Below are 18,883 nucleotides of genomic sequence, written 5' to 3'. Positions count from 1 at the left end.
ATAAAAATTGTCTGCCTTAATTGCAAAAAAACAGAAGCTGCATAGACATTTATTTCTTTTTAAATGATTTCAGTGAGTTGGAAATACTAGCACAGTGTTTTTAATTTCTTCAAATGTGTTCAGAATGATGCTTTCCGTGATCAATGAGTTTGATCTAGAAGGAAGTGAAATTTGTTTAACGTCACTCTTATCAATTAGCCATTTTATACATGCCAACGTGATAATAAATTCGACTCGGGGCGAAGCTATATTAATCAAAGGATTCTTTCAATTCATTCCACGAGCGCTACAAAAAATCTATAATTCCCCATAAAAGGGGAAGTATGAAGCAATAACTCTGAAAATCTAATAAAGGGGAAACTTGGAAACAATATAAAAGTACAGAGAAACGTAACCATCGTACAGACGAGATAAACCGACAACTCTATCGTGACTGGAATCCGATGTATCGATTCCGGTCCGACTGCCTTTTCGTCACCGAGCAGGACGAGGTGAGACAAAGTGAGCATCCTTAGTCAACTAGAAGTCTACTGGATGGGATTCGATACTAGTTCGATTGGTTTCCTGATATAATTCGACGTTCCACTAAATCAAACTGCGCCAAACAAAGTTTCGAGCTGCTCATTCGAGACGTTCAGAGTCCGAGGAGCCAGTGTCTTGTAACCGATAGGCCCGGAACCGTCCATCAAAACGTAAAGTGTTTGCGTCACGGGCTCGTTCCCCGGATAGAGCTGATTATCAAGCAAGTTTAATTAGCGTAGTAACAGTAGAACGAAACCTGGCACCGAAGCATTAGGACCGGACGCGAAATCGAAATACTATTACGGGGGAAAAGAAGAAGCTGACCACACAACGACCTAATTGGATCACGTTAAATCGCCATCAATAACCTACTGTAACACGACGCCTCGTTCATTACCGCGGGAGAACCGCTAATTAGTCCTGCCTTTTTTTCCAATTTCGGTCGAACTTTTAAACAATCGCGCCAAGGGGAAAGACGAAAAGTAGGTCTCGCGACTTCATCGATCCTGCGAAGCCTCGAATTCGGCCTCGATTTGACACACCTGCGGATTGGTCGAGGACAAAGTCTGACGAGTGTCATACTAGTCATAATGTACTTTTTATTTTGTTAATAAAGTCAACACTTTATTTACTGGTAGCTTATTAACAGGACACTCGGAAAAGAAGCTTGTAAATATTCCTTTAAATACTCTTTTTGACAGGACTTTGTAGTTTTTCAGGATAATTAACTCAACTAGAACATACTATGGACTGTAAAATTGCATTAGTGCAACTATTAAACAAAAATTGAAAAACTGGTTAAACTGCCTCACCTCAGATATTTCATTTCCTATTTAATACAGTTGAACAGGTGCGTTTATATGAAAGTGTTGGATTTTCAGCATTGAAGTACTGGCACGAGTATGTGATCTTTTTCAATTCAATGTATTACTAATTTGAATAACAATTAAGAATTCTAGTTTAACTATAAGGTGTACCCTACTCGTACGTTGAGTATTAAGGACTGTATTCGAAATAGAATTTTATTTGCCATTAAATTTTAAGTAACTTTACTAATAATTTTTTGGTTTCGAACAGTGAATTCCAACTTTACTGCTTTATTTTGTGAGTTGGTTGCTAGTTTCAACTATTCTTCGATAAAAATATCTGAAAAATTCTTTTCGTATTTTCCGCGTTTTTCTCAGCTCCGGCCAATATAATTCCATGAGTCACTGTATTATGGTTCAAGCGGAAGTTCGATTAAGGGGAGTGCGCGATAGGGGGACAGGACAGTTCCTTAGATCATTGCGTTTCCATTTCGGAACAAGGAAGATACATTCTTACTCGTAAATCCAGACCCGAGTAAACAGTCGAAAATATATGTCCCCAAACGAGAAGGCCGAATGATGATCTATCACAGGAATTGCCACTTATGTCATCGGTACAAGGAGCTGGTCGCGATATATTTTTCCCCTTTCGCGATAATAGCGCCATCGCTCTCCTATCAATATTTCTTACGGTCGCGATATATTATTTTCAGGAATGAATACATTCCTGAGGAACAGTCCGCATAAATCGGCATTATCAATTACATTTATTCTTGCCATAACCTGCTTCCATTTCGTCTTTAATTGCGATACATAGATCGCCAGAATTCTCAACGATATCATTCATGCATAAGAAAAGTGACACAACTCGAACTATATTTTTAAGTAAAGTTTGATAATAAATATATAAATTGTGGTGTACTTTTTTTATAATTAACGTACATGATAATTAACTCGGTATCTAAATATTTATATAGAATAAAAAAAATTGGCAATTTTATGTAATTTTCAAATGGCTCTCCCGTAAAATTTCCTTTTTTTTTACTTACGTCACTTCTTCTCTGAATGAACGATATCATTTCTAATATGTATTTGGCTCCTGTTTCTTGCTATTGAAGCAATTTTTATTTTGCATAAAGGTCCGTTTATAACAGAGTTATAAAAATGAAAATGTGTCTAAAAATCCACAATTTAGCCATAGCAGCTCTCTACTCTGCTATAGTCAATCTCAATTTATTATACTTGAGTGATCAAGATGGAGTGGACGGCCATTGTGTCAATGCGCGTCTTTTTTCGAAAAACAAACTACTAAACACACCATCAGGCCATAGAAAGTCAGGTATATCGTACTTTTTATGGGTTTGCTCCCTAAAAGTTAATTCGTTATCGACTAGAAAAACATCAAATTGTTCTTTCAAACTAATGAGAAGTTTTAAATTGACAATGCCTAGCCTCGATTAACATTCTGTTGACATAATTCTTTTTCATTCATCAGGCTTCTGTTTGTCTTATAAAATGAAACCGTGTGATACTTCAGCCACTCCCGAAAAAGCCCCACGAAGAGGGTCTTTCGAGATTGAATTGTTTAATTAATTGCCAAAGCTGAAATTGTTTTCTACGAGTTCCACAATTTAATAACTTCTGAAATTGTTTCCGAAGTTAGACACTTAGTGTGTTAAATTTTAGGTTAGACCGTTTTCATAATTATGGACACATACATGCAATCGATATTATCAAGAAAATTCTATAACATGATAAACATCGTCACTGGAATACAAATCGACGAGATTAAACATTTTACAAAGTACATATTTACTGGGAGAAGTATTAAGACATTTAATTCTATCTTCCTAAATTAGCCCACGGGTCTCGAGAAAAATGCTGTCCGTAAGAAGTTTTGTTCCGAGTGAAACTTTTAATAGATATAAGCTACACGCCAGCACTTTAAAGCCAGTCTTCTTAGTCTCACTTTTGACAAAATATTTGGAATTCCGGTGATAATCCATTATGAACTTGGTCACTGTTGCTTTAATTATGCTCGTATTTTTTCTAAACTAGGAAATTGACACTGGAAACCATTTAATTTCCAATATAATTTCCAACATTCGTGTAATTGCAATCTGCTAGAAGACGTTGAATTTAGTAAAATATTAATCTATTTGCAATCAGTTATAAAGTGTTGTATGAAAAACAAGATCTAGAAAATTGGAAGCTGTGGAAATTCTTGAATTTTTAAGACAATATTCGTGTATTTATTTTCCTATAATATTATAATAAAAATTCTTCAAAAGATTTAATGATTTCCATACATTGGAAATAATATATTAATAGAAAACTATAATATTAATCTTTGTACTGCTTTAAATAATAGCACTTGTCCAATTTAGTGATAAACGCAGAAAATCCGCAGTCTAATATACAAGTCTGTAGTTATTCGCCGTCACAGAAAAAAATACATACGTTGTTCGAAAGAACATAACAAATTCCAAGTTGCTTTTACCGAGTCTCGGTTAAAAGTATGAATTCACGCGGGCATCCTCTGTCCGCTTATTACCGGAGGAATACATCACTATATCAATTTCGAGGTACCCTCGGCGCGCAGCACTCTATTTAGAAACCCTTAAAATTTATGGGACGACCTACTCTACACGGAAGAGAAGTCCCTGTGTTGGCCGTCCGATTCTATTATGTATAAAATACAAACGCAGGTGTATTATTCAAGGCCGTCTAAGCTGGGCCGGCCGTTCGGTGAAAATTTATATTTTCGACGAAGTTGAACATTATACAGTCCACCGTAAATTGATATACATGGACGACGAAGTGTCCGGGCGAGGATGGCCCTGAAATATTCACCTTTTCACGGGTGAATATCGAGGGTAGTTCGAATGCTTTTTCTCGGTCTTCTTGCGCCTGCCCATAAATTGCTTTCATAGCCGTGGACCGGCAATTCCATAAGTAATTCAATCTTGGCTCTTCCCGCGCATAACTTTAATATACATGCGTAGTTGAAGCCACCGTGCCGCGCCACACCACGGAGAGAGAGAGAGAGAGAGAGAGAGGGAGAAGCCGGCTTTACAATCAGAATCCTTTGGATATTCCCCTGGCCTCAGATTTTATTCCAGGTCTCCGTGCTCCATAAATATTTCCCGCCACTTCAACGAAGTCAACGAATCCATTCGCCGGTTACATAATCCGTGATTAAAGTTCGCGAACGCCGCGGCGGAACGTCAGAAACAACGTTTTATTTCTGCATGGTGCGAGAGCGGCCATCGAGCCGGGCCGCGTCGGGCCGGCAGGCAACCGGCCTTCTCCCAACTTCGATTTTTTGTTCCGTTCGGATGCGCGAAAATAACTTTAATGGCAGCGTAGGCACACGGTCCAAGGAACGCCACCGTCCAGCCAATTGTCCACCGTGAAAATAACAGAAACGCGAGCTCTGAAATTGTCGAGCGCAGCGGAATTAATTAGCACTGTTTTATTTGCTTAGCGCTTTCGCCTGCCAGAAAAACTGAGGCGGGCTTTTCCAGTTCACCAGTCGCTGAATATATTTACAAAAGTAATAATATACAGACCGAAGGCGAAAAGCTCGTACGTTTGGACCGGTGCCTCGTGGAGCCATTCCTTGTGCTAATTACTTTTACATCGTTATCAATCTGGTTATTGTTTGCGGAAGCATCGCTACAAATATACAGCATACAAACGAAAGTCTAAGAAGCAATTATACAGAATGGGGGTGATTCTACTACCCCTGGCAAACTTGAAAATGAGACTTTGCATGTAGATCCGCAGTCTAGTAATAAATTTTGGTACACATATTTTTAGTAAATAATTTTCAAGTAATCTAAAATACAGTAAAAATATTAGAAAACTTCAAAAATACTGTTATATTATTTTCAACCAATTAAACACATTAAGGAAAGAAATTAATTTCTATTTCACCACAATTTTTATTCCGCATAATCCGCATAATTTCTTTTATTGTATTTGAGACACGTTGTAAAATGTTTCGACGTGTAATTTTTGTGGATTTTCAGTGGATTTTCTACAGTGAGATTGTAGATTATGACCCGTGTAATTATGACTTTTTCAGATGCGACCCGGTGTCTGCGAGCGACTACGTCGAATTTTCAAATTACATGTCCAGGGACAGGAAGTTCTCGAGGCATTGTGGCCAGCTGAAGGAGTTCGACGTAGCAAGCGACAGGAAGTTCTTTCGTGTGACTTTTAAAAGTAATGACAGATACGACGGAACAGGATTTAACGCCAGCTACGTGTTTGTGGACGAAGAAGGAAATTATACAACAAAGCCACCAACGAGTAACGCGTCAATGTTAAAAGGTACAACTAAATTTCCTTTGCCCACAACTTTTCGTCTCTTTCCATACCCGAGGCTTTTACGTTCCCTCGGGTTTTCACACCCGTCTGGTTAATTTCTTCTTGCGCGGAAATTGGATGATAGTTATTAAATCACTATCCGTCTAAATTCGTAACAAAATCAGAAAAAATATTTATATACTTTCGTAAGAAAAATTAAAAACTGTAGGAGCGTTACAGTATTTGCTACAATTATTGGAAAAGTGGTAAAAAATTCTTTCTGAATTGTTTACACAAATCCAGCTTGGACATAATTTTTGTGTGCATTTAAGAAAATAATATTTCAGTAAACGGAAAACGTGGAATATTAAATTCGAGATTACATAAATAAAGGGAGCTCAAAAAATTAATTATTAAGAACACACGATTTAGACTGAAAATTTGTAAACATGTCGGCACGATAAATAAAAATATAAAACGCTTTCCGCGTGATTACCATACAATTTTAAACACTTATCATTCTAGTCCATTAAAATTAACATGAGATTTTCTCGTATTACGTTACACAATTTTTAATCAGTGTTTCATAAAAGAAGTGATAAAATATCTACAAAGATATATGAAATTGAATGTGCATAAAACTGGCGAGACTAGTTTTTGAAATGCATATGAAGCGTGATAATTGAATCGATGCCCTATCGCTGATACTAGAACTTAGGAATTGGAGATCAATTAGGGGAACACTCGCGAAACATAGTTTGCAATGCAAACGATATTACAATGCCGTGCTGCGAGTAGCAACGGCGACGTATAAATTTCTTATAATCCCACTTGTGCATAACCGAGCAAGAAGATCGCTGACAGATGTAAAAATTCGTGAATATTTCGCCGGGGCGTAGATAACGGGAGACAGCAGTTTTTGGGGGTGGAAAAAAACTCGGGCCACTCATTGGATTGCACGGATTTATCATGCAATCCCATGAATAATAGACAGTTTACATCCGAAACAGCAGAAGCCGGTGGCGCTGGTGCAAAAGAGATTTTATGCAATTTATAGGAGGATTTGCGATAGGCCAGATCTGGCCTGCAGGTATTGATAGAAGAAATCGAGTTTTTGTGTACTTTCTTCCATTATTAATCACCCCGGGGATAGATACGTTTGCTTTAATCGTACATAAATCGGACGAATCGAGGGCACTATAGGAAACAGGAAGTAAATACCGGTTCCTGCATCAGCCCTCTGGCTGCTGCGGATGTACACATTTGTAATATTATGCTTTGTTCAGGATAGATATTATGTTCCAACACGAATACGAATACGCACGAAGTATATGAAATCGGAAAGGTTGATCAATCGGGAGGTTAAGGTTGCAAAGTGAACCAAACACTGGACAAACGTCAATCGAGACTGTTATCGATTAGAAGCTACAATTATGTATTTTAAAAGTTGTAATCTTTTCTCGTAGTCAATTCATCTAAAATGATATTGTCGTCATTGGTTTGCAAAATTCAGCAGATACACTACTCCACAAATTGAAGAAACCCCTAATTATAACTGACCGGTTGACGATCTTTGAAGTTCGCTTCGTGTAAAAAAATTCTACAACAATCTGCTTCTCATTTTCTAAAGGGCGAAGTTTCTACTTTCACGTCCTTTAATTTAGTTTTCCCGAGCACTCTTGTTTTCACAATTAATTGTTATATAACGGAGTAAGAAACTTGTCAAACATTAAAGCGAATATGAAAAAAAAATGAATTTATAAAATTTCGAAATAAAAAGGCAACTTTACATAGTATCTCAGTCCCTTTTTGGAACAGAAAAAACTTCACCCTTTTTAAATGAACACAGGTAAAATGCAGCGATATTTCTTTACGATTATAATTTAGTGATCTTTTAATTTTGTAAAGAAGTGTATAATAACGTGTACAGAATGTATTGCAGAAAATTGTACAACAAAATTTGAGAATTTCAGAATAACTTTAAATTACATTTTATACAAAGCTGAATAGAAAATTGAATTAATTCATAAGTAACTAAAGTGAAGAAGATATTCAATATATCGTTAAACTTATAGATTGCAGCGTTTTTTAAACCGATTCTATAAATTGATATAAAAAAATGCACTCGATGCAGAAGATCAATGTTACCAGATTGAAATTGCACTTGAAAATCCGATTATAAACAGTCACGGCATAAAGATTCAATAGCGGGTATAGAAATAAAAAGGCGACTCTGAATTTTTCACGTCCAACGCAGTGAAAATGGACGAACAAAATAGCGTAGAGTAATTAATCTCACTGGAAAAGGCAAAGCTTGTAATATCAGTTTCAGTTAGCACGTGTGTGAACTATATAGCGACCGTTTTGAAAGAATCGAAGGAAAAGGAACAAACGCACGTGCAGCATTTTAAAATGCATCGCCCCAAAGGTTTCTGTAAGTTTGCTCGGCTTCCCTTTATGCATGGGAAACTTGATTCTTGTCTTTACGATTGGTTTGTAGTTTACAACACGTGGAAATATAAAGAAGCAATTGCTGGTATCCATTCAGAAAGTGTTTCCAATTTCTTCTTGCTCTTTGTACGATTGAAAGATATAAGCTATTTAATCATGTTTATTTTGTAGATAATCTTTTTATCCGACAATATATTCTCGGTAATTTGAAATTACGTTGAAAAGCGAATTATATAAATTCATTAATAATGTTTCTATAATAGTTTCAAGCAAATATATTTGTTTACACATTCATTTAAAAAGTTCGGATCACCCAATTTTGCAATACTCTTGATCACAATATAGAAAACTTCTTGACTTAAACATATTCGAGGAAAAATTTTTCATTTTTCTTAATATCCTTCACAATATTTTGTAAGAAGATAAGAGTAAAATAAAAAATTGTGAAAATATTGAAACAACAAATTTTTTTTTATAAAATTTCATACAATTGAAAAATTTTTACTTTCTATAAAAACTTCAAATTATAGGAATCTCTCGAGCAGCATTTTTATTTTCACAATTACTAGACCGTGCTGTTCGTGCAAACTAGAAATGTTCAACCTCAATTTCAACAAACTGGAACAAAATAAAAATTGATTTTTCTTCCTAAATAGTGATTCAAAATAATATTAAAAATTTCTTCGAGTAGATACATATCTACTATTTCTCCCATTAGTTTTCGACAAAATCGCATAAAATCCGCAATCTAGTAATAATCAATACAATAATAATTACGTACGACCACGGCCGCGTGATACGAAATATTTGATCATGCAGAAGGAGAAGGGTGCGAAGAAAAACGACCGGTTAAATAAAGCTCAGCGCGGGAACACTTGATTCTGTGTTCAGCCGTGTAATGGATAGGATTAATAAAACCGATTCATTACTGCGCGTAATAGTCCCGGGCGTTCAGTCCTCCGCGAGCCACAATTTATGAATAAATCGACGAAGACATTAATGCCGAAAAAAGGAGCTGAAATAGATTGTTCGATTGAATCCCGCGGAAGTTAAATGGAATCGGAATTACTGTACCAGGATTTCGGTATAATCGGGGAAATTGCCGAAGTGGGGGTGAGGGGGGTCGTACACGGAAACTAATTACATTTGCATGTAAAAACGATAATAAAAGGCCGGTGCTGGAAGTATTAAAAAGTCCGAAAATATTAGGGAGATCAACAAGTAGAGTTAATGAATCGCCGATTTTCGAACGGACCGGATAGAGGACAATTAATAACGTACCGATGGTAAGTTACCATGGATCCGATCAAAGGGTTCTTGGATATAGCCGCGTACCCGTACATTAATTTAATGAATTTAATTTATGTAATGACATATTAAATACGAATCAGGATGTACTCTGTACGTGGCTGGTCGCGGATATTGCACGGAGAGAGCACACACGCCGTGAAACCTTTGCATTAATTTAAATTGAATCGGTTTACACGTTACGAAAAGTATTCCGCCCTGTAACTGTCCAACTAATATCCCATTCACCGGGATATCTCGCTTATTTCTCGGGCGCCTACTGGTTACGCTTATTAATTCTTCCCCCCACATTCATCGTGATCATCGTCCGGAGAGCCATCGTTTTAATTCCCGACATTCATTAGTGGCCACCGACGGCCTATTAGACCCTCTGTGCTCCCCGCGCGGATTTCAACATTGCAATTCACGCATTCGCCAAAGCACAGATTAGCCATTTGTCAATGTTGACGTGCGCGATACTTCATTTAGATTGTTAAAGTTAAACCAACTGCGAAGTTCTTGCGAAATTTCTACTATTCAAAATATGCGTACTCGTCTTATTAACGTTGACACTGGACCGAAATATGTCAGAGAATAGTTAATTCGAAGAAAAGAAAATGTTTCTTGAAATGCTTCTTTAAAAATGTTAAAATCTGAAGTCACCGTTTTTCCATTGTTCTTGTACATAGCCCCGTTATTATTTTGAAACTAAAGAAAACAGCAGAAAACATGGCACAAGCTTGGATTAAAAGGTGAAATACAATTGCGTAACGGTGGCAAACAGCAAACAGACAGCGCAGTTCATTGGGATCGGCTCCTAGATTTGGTCGATCATGAAAGTAATTAATGCGTCCGGTTCGATTTTCCTCTATCGAGAGTCTGCCCGGTAATTGAACCGGACAAAAAAATACACCGTCGAAACTAAATGGAGGCAATTATTACTGGCGCGCGCTCGCCAAACACGACTGATCAAATTGAATTGGGTTGCATTGTTTCAGAACAGCTTGCAAAACAGAACGGCGAGGGTGGCCGTATTTCTAGAGCGATGTTAACCATTCCGATTTCTTCGTATTCAGAAGACGCTGGGAATGTTCCATGTTATTGATTGCATTACTGGGGTACCTGATACTTTCTATTTACCACGCGGCACAGAATTGCGTAACGTTTCAATTCATTATGATACAGTGAAGTTTCGCGTTTCTGTTTGCCGCTCTGGCATGTACCTTCGATAGCAATTACTTTCAAGGTATATGTCCGACCCGACGTGCCTCGATGTAGGATTTTTCCAATGGCCGTGTCATAGCAGAACGAAAATCCCTACAGGTCGTTTGGGATGCAGATCAACGCGAGAAATGCTGCGATACCCCTCTCGCTGTAAAAGCGCACCGCATTGTACAATACATCGGTTCGGAGGATATAAATGTTCTTTCGCCGCTTGTAAACTCATTCGGACGTCTGGTTCGAATCGCAGTGATCAGAGAAAAAAAGGGATTCGATTCCGCACCAAAACGAAAACGAATGGTCACTCTTTAATCAGTAAAACATTTCGCGAATTTAACACGTTCTGAGTTTCGTCGATTCTAGTTGCGATAATAGACAGTACTACTCCCTAGTTATTTGTTAATTTTTATCTAGTGGATAACGAAAATAAAATTTCTTGTACATGCATCGTTTTAGACTGGTTTTGTTTGATGTGCTCTGTTGGTGCTATTAAAATGTTTTTAGAAAATAGAATGTACAAAAACAATTTACCAGATAGTTTAATATTCAATATTTTTAAGCGCCTCCATTATTTGTGTAGATCCTGTTTAGAAACTTGATATTTATGTTCATTTTGATTTTTGAAAAAGTAGATAGCGGAACGCGATGACGTACTATGTACCGAGCGTCGCGCGACGAGGTGTAACGGTTAATATTAAAAAAATTTTTTTTCTCCTGGACGCACAATTTTTAAAAAAATTTGTTTTTTAATATTGCACTGTCATTCACTTCTGAGCTATGTTTAAAGTTTCAAGTCTCTAGCTCATCGGTAAGTGGTTTAAAATTCTAATAAGCAAGCTAATATAAGCGTGGTAAAAGGTCTCCGCATTTCGCAACCTACCCTACATAAACTATCAAACCACGGTAATGATCCACTGAAAAAAATGACGCTCCTACAGTTACTCGATTATATCACTTTACATTCTATATTACGATTTTGATCGTTGCGTTAAAAATAAGCGTTCATAAAGGAGTTTCATCAGTGACGATACGGTTTCCTGGCAGTCGATCCCGTCATCCTGCTTAAAGAGTGTTTGAAGGACGCCGTAAGAAAAAAGAAGGCGTCCACGTCGTATATTGGAAGTTATTTTATTTATGTTGAATGCTCGTTATCGCGTAACTCCGAACTCCGCGATATGATTGTTCGCATGGGAAACTTCGAAAGATTTTCTAGAATTTCGTTATGCCGATGATCAGATCTGGCGTAATCACGAGTCTTCTCGGTCGATTTTTTCTGTTCCAGGTGCATCGATGCTGGCGTTTCTGCTCACGAGTCTGCTGCACGGTCGAGTTTCGCTTTAATCACGATCGGTAACTAGTTGGACGGGTCTTGGCTCAATTTACAACGAACTGTAACTTCGAGGAGACGGAGGAGCCATTCCGAAATCTCTCCCGTCATCCAGCAATGCCGAGGAAAGTGGCTGCTACATTGTTTGCTACGTTCTCATGAAAATCGTCAACTCGACAGACCACCGCCAATCTTCCGACGACGATCACAACAACACGGGACATCGTAATTCATTTATTAGGTTCATCAACGCGCTGATACGACGCTGGTTCGATCTCCATCACCTTACGACCTCCCAGCTGAGAAAAAGATATTGGCAATAAAGTATTCGAACTTACTACGGGGGAAAATTCTCGACGAAGAAATTTCAAAGACGATCGAGCATCCGGACTGCATATTGGAAGTACCTCATACACGCCGGAGGATATCGAATTTTTTATTGTTCGAGCCTGATTTAAGAACGACGCGTCGATCACGGAAACGCGTTCTAAGATACATATTGTTGCGAGATGACGAGAAGGTTCCTGGCAGCAGATTTGAGGGGTGAAGTTACCCTCTCTCTCTGCCAGTACCGGACACATGCGGAGATGAAACTCATCACGTGCCCGGGCCGCGGCGGAAGACCCGGAGACCTTCTCGTAATCTCTCCACAGTACGAACTGCGACGATCCGTCGTTCTGAAGATTATCGTTCATTCTCGATAGTTCGAAGGAAGTACGCAATTTGAAATAATTCGTAGATCGATTGCTACGGTAGCTTTCCTTCGCTCGTCTTATCATTAACGCGGCGTTCAATTAGGAAAATGTAACGAAATCTCCCATTCTTTTAGAGATAACTTCTTTTCAATGTATCGAGTAGTTCGTAAAGATGAGTTCTAACCTGGTGTTACACTTTCATTCCTCGTAACAGATAGATCTATTTTCCGAACACGTTCGTTTCTTCGAGTGAATTTTATAACCGAACTTGCTTACTACTGACCAAAGCGTACCGTACACATGTTTCAACGTATTCCTTTTCGTTTTCGAGTCGAGGATCACCCTAAGTAGTGTAATTAATTAATAAATACGTGCGAAGAGAGAAAGAGAGAGAGAGAGAGAGAGAGAGAGAGAGAGAGAGAATGTTATGAGTGTTGTGTATGTAATAGGGTATATCTATCATTTGTTGTAGCGTTGAGACGTTCCGAAAATGATGGATCATTAATGTTTCTCTCCTTGTACGGGAACGAATTTATTAAATCGCTATGAAACTATCCGTTCGATGAATTATTGGAAAGTCAGACGTACAATGAACGATATAAGAGACACGAAAATTTGCCTTCCTAAGTACACGATCCGGTACGGACACCATTTATTATTACATCCTCTATACGACTGTGATGTTTCCATTCCTTCTTAGTTCATTAGAGAGACGTATACAAGTCTGATTATACGCGAGAATATATAGATATTCGTAACAAACACACCAAAAAAAAAAACAGAAAAATGGATTGTCAAACGAACGGATAAACCGATCGGGATTTTGATAGAAGGTGTCGTAGCCGAGCAAAGAAGCATGATTAATTGGATTTCAGTGCACGTGTACTAGAAAGTTTGGAGCGTTCGAAGCTGTTACTTTAGTTGAGAACTAGTGGCATTAAGCGAACTGTTTCGTTAGAGATGTTATTCTGTTATTGTTCTACAGGGTGTCCTAACAATGTTGCAGTTCCTTGAATAATGAGATTCCTGAGGTCAACTGAAGTAACTTTTTCCTTCGCAAAAAAATTCACTGATGCTATTAACGAAAAACGCCAGGCTTAGCGGGACCTGTGCTCTAATTGGTCCGTGTGTTTTCCGTTAATAACTCCTGAACAAACCCGCGGAGAACATTTCCACGAAGGAAAAAGTTACTTCCAATGATCTCAGGAATCACCACTTTTTCAAGGATGTTCAACATTGTTAGAACACTCTGTATATATTTATTACATAGAAGAATAGTTAAGAGTGTTCCAGATTTTTTAGTGGCACTATACCATCGATGATTATCGATTTTGTAAGATGATGTTAATGATCGAGACAGGTTCTACTGTGACCAGCATAGTTCGGAATAATTTTCTGAAACAATGGTAATGCACCATCTCCGAAAGCGCTCTTGTAACATAATAAACAATTACAACTTTGTACCATATTACCTTCCGGCATTGGTCGCGGTTGAAACAAAAGAAAAACAGAGGAGCCAGTCGTGATAAAATAACATTACCGGCCGGAACGATGCTAAAGTTCGCCCACTCGCGATGCAATCAATAAAGATAAATGTTTAACGGTCGATGTAAAAGTCGACGGAGCTGTATAAAGAGATGCATCAGCGGAGCTTCAGCCGGGCAGAAAGTCATTAATGCCGGAGTTAACGGTAGTTTCTGGCGAACTTTATCACACAAAGATCCGCCACTTTCCCAGAAAATTATTTCGAACTATAAACTCGCGGACTAAAGCCACAAGCCCCCACTTTCCCGAGCTTATCGCGGCGAGCGTAACAGCAATAAGAGTGGTGTGGTTTTGTACAATTACGACATCCGCCAGCCGAGAATTCGTTGAACTCGTAGAAGTGCATTGTGTGCAGCGTGCACGCAAAAACCAAAGAGGAAAAAAAAAACCCGAAAAATATACATACGAACGAAAACCAAAGAAAACATCGCGAAGGTTCGCGGAGGAAAATGAGAACCGATAAAAAAAAAAAACAGATTGAGGATTGAACACTTGCGGATTCAATATCAAATCTATGTATCCAGTGATACATAAATAGGTAGCAATACTGTCATTGTGTACGTTAGACTACTGTGAATATTCTTTAATAGGTTTATAATACGTTAACTACTTCTCCCGAGTTTCTAATTGATTTATAAATGATAGTATGACTGTGAGAGATAAAGTATGATACGAACGTATCTGAGCGTGTGAGAAAGTCAAACGGCGGAGACTGTACGATGTATATGAGGCAGTTAATAAGGCTTGCATCCATTGTTATTTATATGTTGTCTATAAGAGATGAGGATGACAGGAAACACTATTAGGAAGTGTACACCCAAATCGGCACTATAAAATGCTTACGTGTAAGTATTCACATTGTAAATACTGTTATATTTAATCCGTTCGAGCTGCTGTCACTACATACGTAGTTATACTGTTTTATTCCGTACCGATAAGCTCAGATGTAACGGAGTTAACTAAAAAACGAGCAGAATGACAAGTCGTAGCTTTGGTCGTTCCAAAACTTGAGTCTACCTAATTATGTCCTTTCGCACTGTACGTATTCGTTTCTGGCGGTATATCAGTCAATTAGTTTGTTAACCCACGTGAGAGAAAACTCACCTGTTGCTCGTATTAAGTCGTAAATCGAGTCTTCGCGTTTATGTTTCACGTTGCGACGCAGAATATGCAAAACGTTTTCTAGTTACATCTGTTTGTCTGCCAGCATTCTAATTACCCGGTGAGAAAAATTCGTTTCGGAGTCTTCACCCGAGACTCGCAAACGCAAGGACTTATTTTACAACCCAACATTAAAAACTAAGCGTCGAACACAACAAAATTAAACGTACACTGACTCGCGGAAGGATTTGAACACGTCACAGCGAAGTACTACGAATGTATATTATATAATGTTTGTTATAAATGGACTGCAGATATTTGATGCATTCATGACAAAACTGAGTAGATAAAATTCATAATAGTAAAAATATTCCAAGTATTCACAAATACTGTTCACGAATATCTTCCATTTATTACAATGTCTAAGAAAATAAATAAATGAGTAGCCCCCTGCAATGAATACAGACAACTTTCATATTGCATAAAAATCCGCAGTCTAGTTACAAACATACATTTTTATAGATTTTGATGCACGTGAGTTTTAAAATCTTTATCAAGTGATTTCATCCTTTGACAATTTAAAAAAATTTGAAGAATATCGAGTCAGTCTTTAAGATTTTTTTCTGCAGTAACCATAATGGCTACACAAATGATTCTTACACAGAACGATTCTGTAGACTTTGCCGAATACAATAGCATATTTTTCATTGTATTGCAAATATCGGTGTAGATTGACAAAACACATATTTGTAGAATTTTCCAAGTGTAATAAATATTCACGTGAGTCAGTGTACGTAAGCGCTGTCGAGCATAGGTCGGTTTCGCGACAATCGCCAGGCTTTCATGCGTTCCGCGAATGATTAATGTGTACGAGAACGACTTAATTAGCCGAATAATAGTTACGAAAAAAAACAAAGAACCTTCAACCTCTCGGGATTTACGACTCGACGAGCGCTCCGTGATTAGGCAGGAAGTTCAGGAGCGGCCTAGCAGCAAGTTCCTGGATCCGTAAAGCAAAACAAAAAGGGAAATAATGAAAAAAGAGTAAAATAAAGTTTTATCCTTACACGACGCACGTCACCAAGATCTGGCGTGTTAATGAAGTCGCGCCTGGGGCGCCTCACACTTTGTCCTGCGGTTAAAACTACTCAAAAGCATCGTAGTCGTGCTCCGGGCAAACCGGATACGTTGATCTGAGCATCGACTACGGTATCCGCTAGTGGCGGATGTATTTTCTTATTCTGTTTTGAGGCTCTTGCCGATCATCTCACGCATAAGTTACTGAACTGTAATGCAATCATCGTTACTGTCCTAATAAATCTTAGTATATGAATCCATATGAAACGAATCATCTTTCCACCTTCTAACCATGACTCAATATGCTTGTTTTTGAAAATGGAGATACATACGGCGTAAATCTCTCTTTGATAGAGTATGTGACTATAATAAATGCATACTACAAACTATAGCAATTGAACAAGTAAAAGCACCAGTATTTCAGCCCTTAACTGTGAAAACTCGATTAACCCTTAGAGTGATGACTCGGAGCCACCACTAACAATTGCTGTACCATTATTCATAGTATTGTTTGCATTATTAAATATGTTGATACCTAGTCAATTACTACACATTTAAGTATTGTATGAGGTATTATATCAATTTCATATCCATAAAATGAAAAATTCATATAGAATGGTATTATTGTATGTCGGAAGAAATGTTTAAATTTCGAGTTAAAACAGCTCCGACTGCAAAGGGTTAATGCTATACACTACCATCTTTTTACCGAGGAATCCGTAAGTATAAAATCGTATTTCCAAATAAACATTAGTATTTTTAAGGATATTGAAAATATGACAATTTATATTTCATTCTGTCGAAACAATAAATCTTGGACAAGTTCACAGAAATATTCATAAAGAGTTACTAATGGTAAATAATCTTTGTGTATTGTCAAATGTGACGTTGTCAAAATTTCGCCACGGGACAATATTCCACGAACGGGCCATCAAATTAATCGTTTTCTTTTGGCAATGCTAAGCGACTAAAATAAGCTAAGATAGGCAGAAAGTTTCGCAGACGTTCACCACCTAAATCGTTCTGTGGATGTACTACGGAAGCCTGTTCGTCAATTTCACGTCTTAACATTCTCTTCTCGCTTGCCGGCGTTCCTTTTGTACAAAAACAAGCCGCGATGCTGAAGAGATAGTTAAATTCTACCGTAACTGCGCCAGATCGTTAAGCAATGAAAGATCTTCCACTCCAGCTTAAGGAGCTATGAAACGAGAATGCTCCTCTTACACATCATGGAAGTGTCTGGGTATAATTGTTTGAGATAATTATCCGAAGCAATTAGAACCCAGACGAATGTCGGAACGAGCGGCATAAGCGTTCCCGCGACAGTCAAACTTGATCTTTGAATAAAATTATTTTTACAATATGAAGAAAACGATACGAAAGGATCCGAGACTCTTATTCAACGAGTAGGCTAGACAACTAAGGTATACGCAAACATTTAAAATCGAAGAAAATATTAGCAAGTTACGATTGGTTATTTATAATACTTTGAAAATACTTTACTTCGCGCGTTTGAGAAATACAAAATCTTTTTAGTAGATACGATTAGATAGTTTTAAAGAATATGTATTTTGCTGCTTAATTACCATGACTCTGCAAAGGAACTTAAATAAACTATTGAAATAAACTATGATTTTCGAAAAATAAACTGTGTGATTTTCTGTAATTTTTATCAATTATATTACACATCATTTAATAAATTCTTCTATGTACCTACGTAAATTAATTTTATTTAAGATTGTGACAAAAACGTCATTTAATTTGGAAGTCCAAAAATTCTTTCACAGTTTGTATCTCAATGTAAAAATCAATATTTAATTTAATTTCCAAATAAATAATCTTGATACCTATCGAGAGGATTGAACAAGAAAACGGTACTCTACACGTAACCTTCACCATATAGCGTCGTATACTTGTACACTTTCTGCGTTTCGATAACAAATAACGCAGTTTCGTACGTATAATTGAGAAATGGAAAAAACCGCGATCAAAAGTTTTTAGAAAATATGCACATTTTTAAGAGAAATTTTCAAGCCAATTATAGTATGCATTCTTACTGAAATTCTCGAACGTTTGAGTGCTCTAATTACAGATGGAGGGTTGCACTTTATGATAGGATCATTTGGGTTTCAAAAAAATGACAGAATATAGATAAAATTAATATAAATTAATGTATGTAACACTATTGAATGACATGAGTAATAAACGAAACTTGATTTTGTTACACTTCGTATTTTTGTAATATATTCCTCATAAATACTATCTCCCCTGTTCAAAAATAGACGCCATATACATGTGTAGCCTTCAACTCATACTGAGCACCCGTAATAAAAATTAAGTATATAGAATATTCAGTTCTTGCTAATTCGCCTAAATCTGTGAACTATCGGTAACATACGGCGCGACATCGAAATGGCACGGAAATGGCTCTCAGAGCCCCCCGAGGCCTAGACAGGAAAGCCCGTAACACCGACCAGATAGTTCGTGACGAGAGTATCTCTCCTATACCTCATCTGTGCTTCTACACAACATTATCG

General features: G+C 37.5%; 1 protein-coding gene across 1 annotated transcript in view; it reads left to right on the top strand.

Annotated features, from left to right (window-relative positions):
* Window positions 1-16,613, top strand: part of Sol1 — a 667,060-nt gene extending 650,447 nt beyond the window's left edge. The window contains exons 12-13 of the mRNA XM_076439137.1: window positions 5,419-5,666; window positions 11,884-16,613. Coding sequence (XP_076295252.1) covers window positions 5,419-5,666; window positions 11,884-11,942 — 307 coding nt within the window. The 3' untranslated portion in view covers window positions 11,943-16,613. The remainder of the gene's footprint in view (window positions 1-5,418; window positions 5,667-11,883) is intronic.
* Window positions 16,614-18,883: the final 2,270 nt, after the last annotated feature.

The sequence above is a fragment of the Lasioglossum baleicum genome, chromosome 15 (genome assembly GCF_051020765.1).
Source record: "Lasioglossum baleicum chromosome 15, iyLasBale1, whole genome shotgun sequence".
Lineage (NCBI taxonomy): Eukaryota > Metazoa > Arthropoda > Insecta > Hymenoptera > Halictidae > Lasioglossum > Lasioglossum baleicum.
This window is presented reverse-complemented; position numbering and strand designations above follow the sequence as displayed.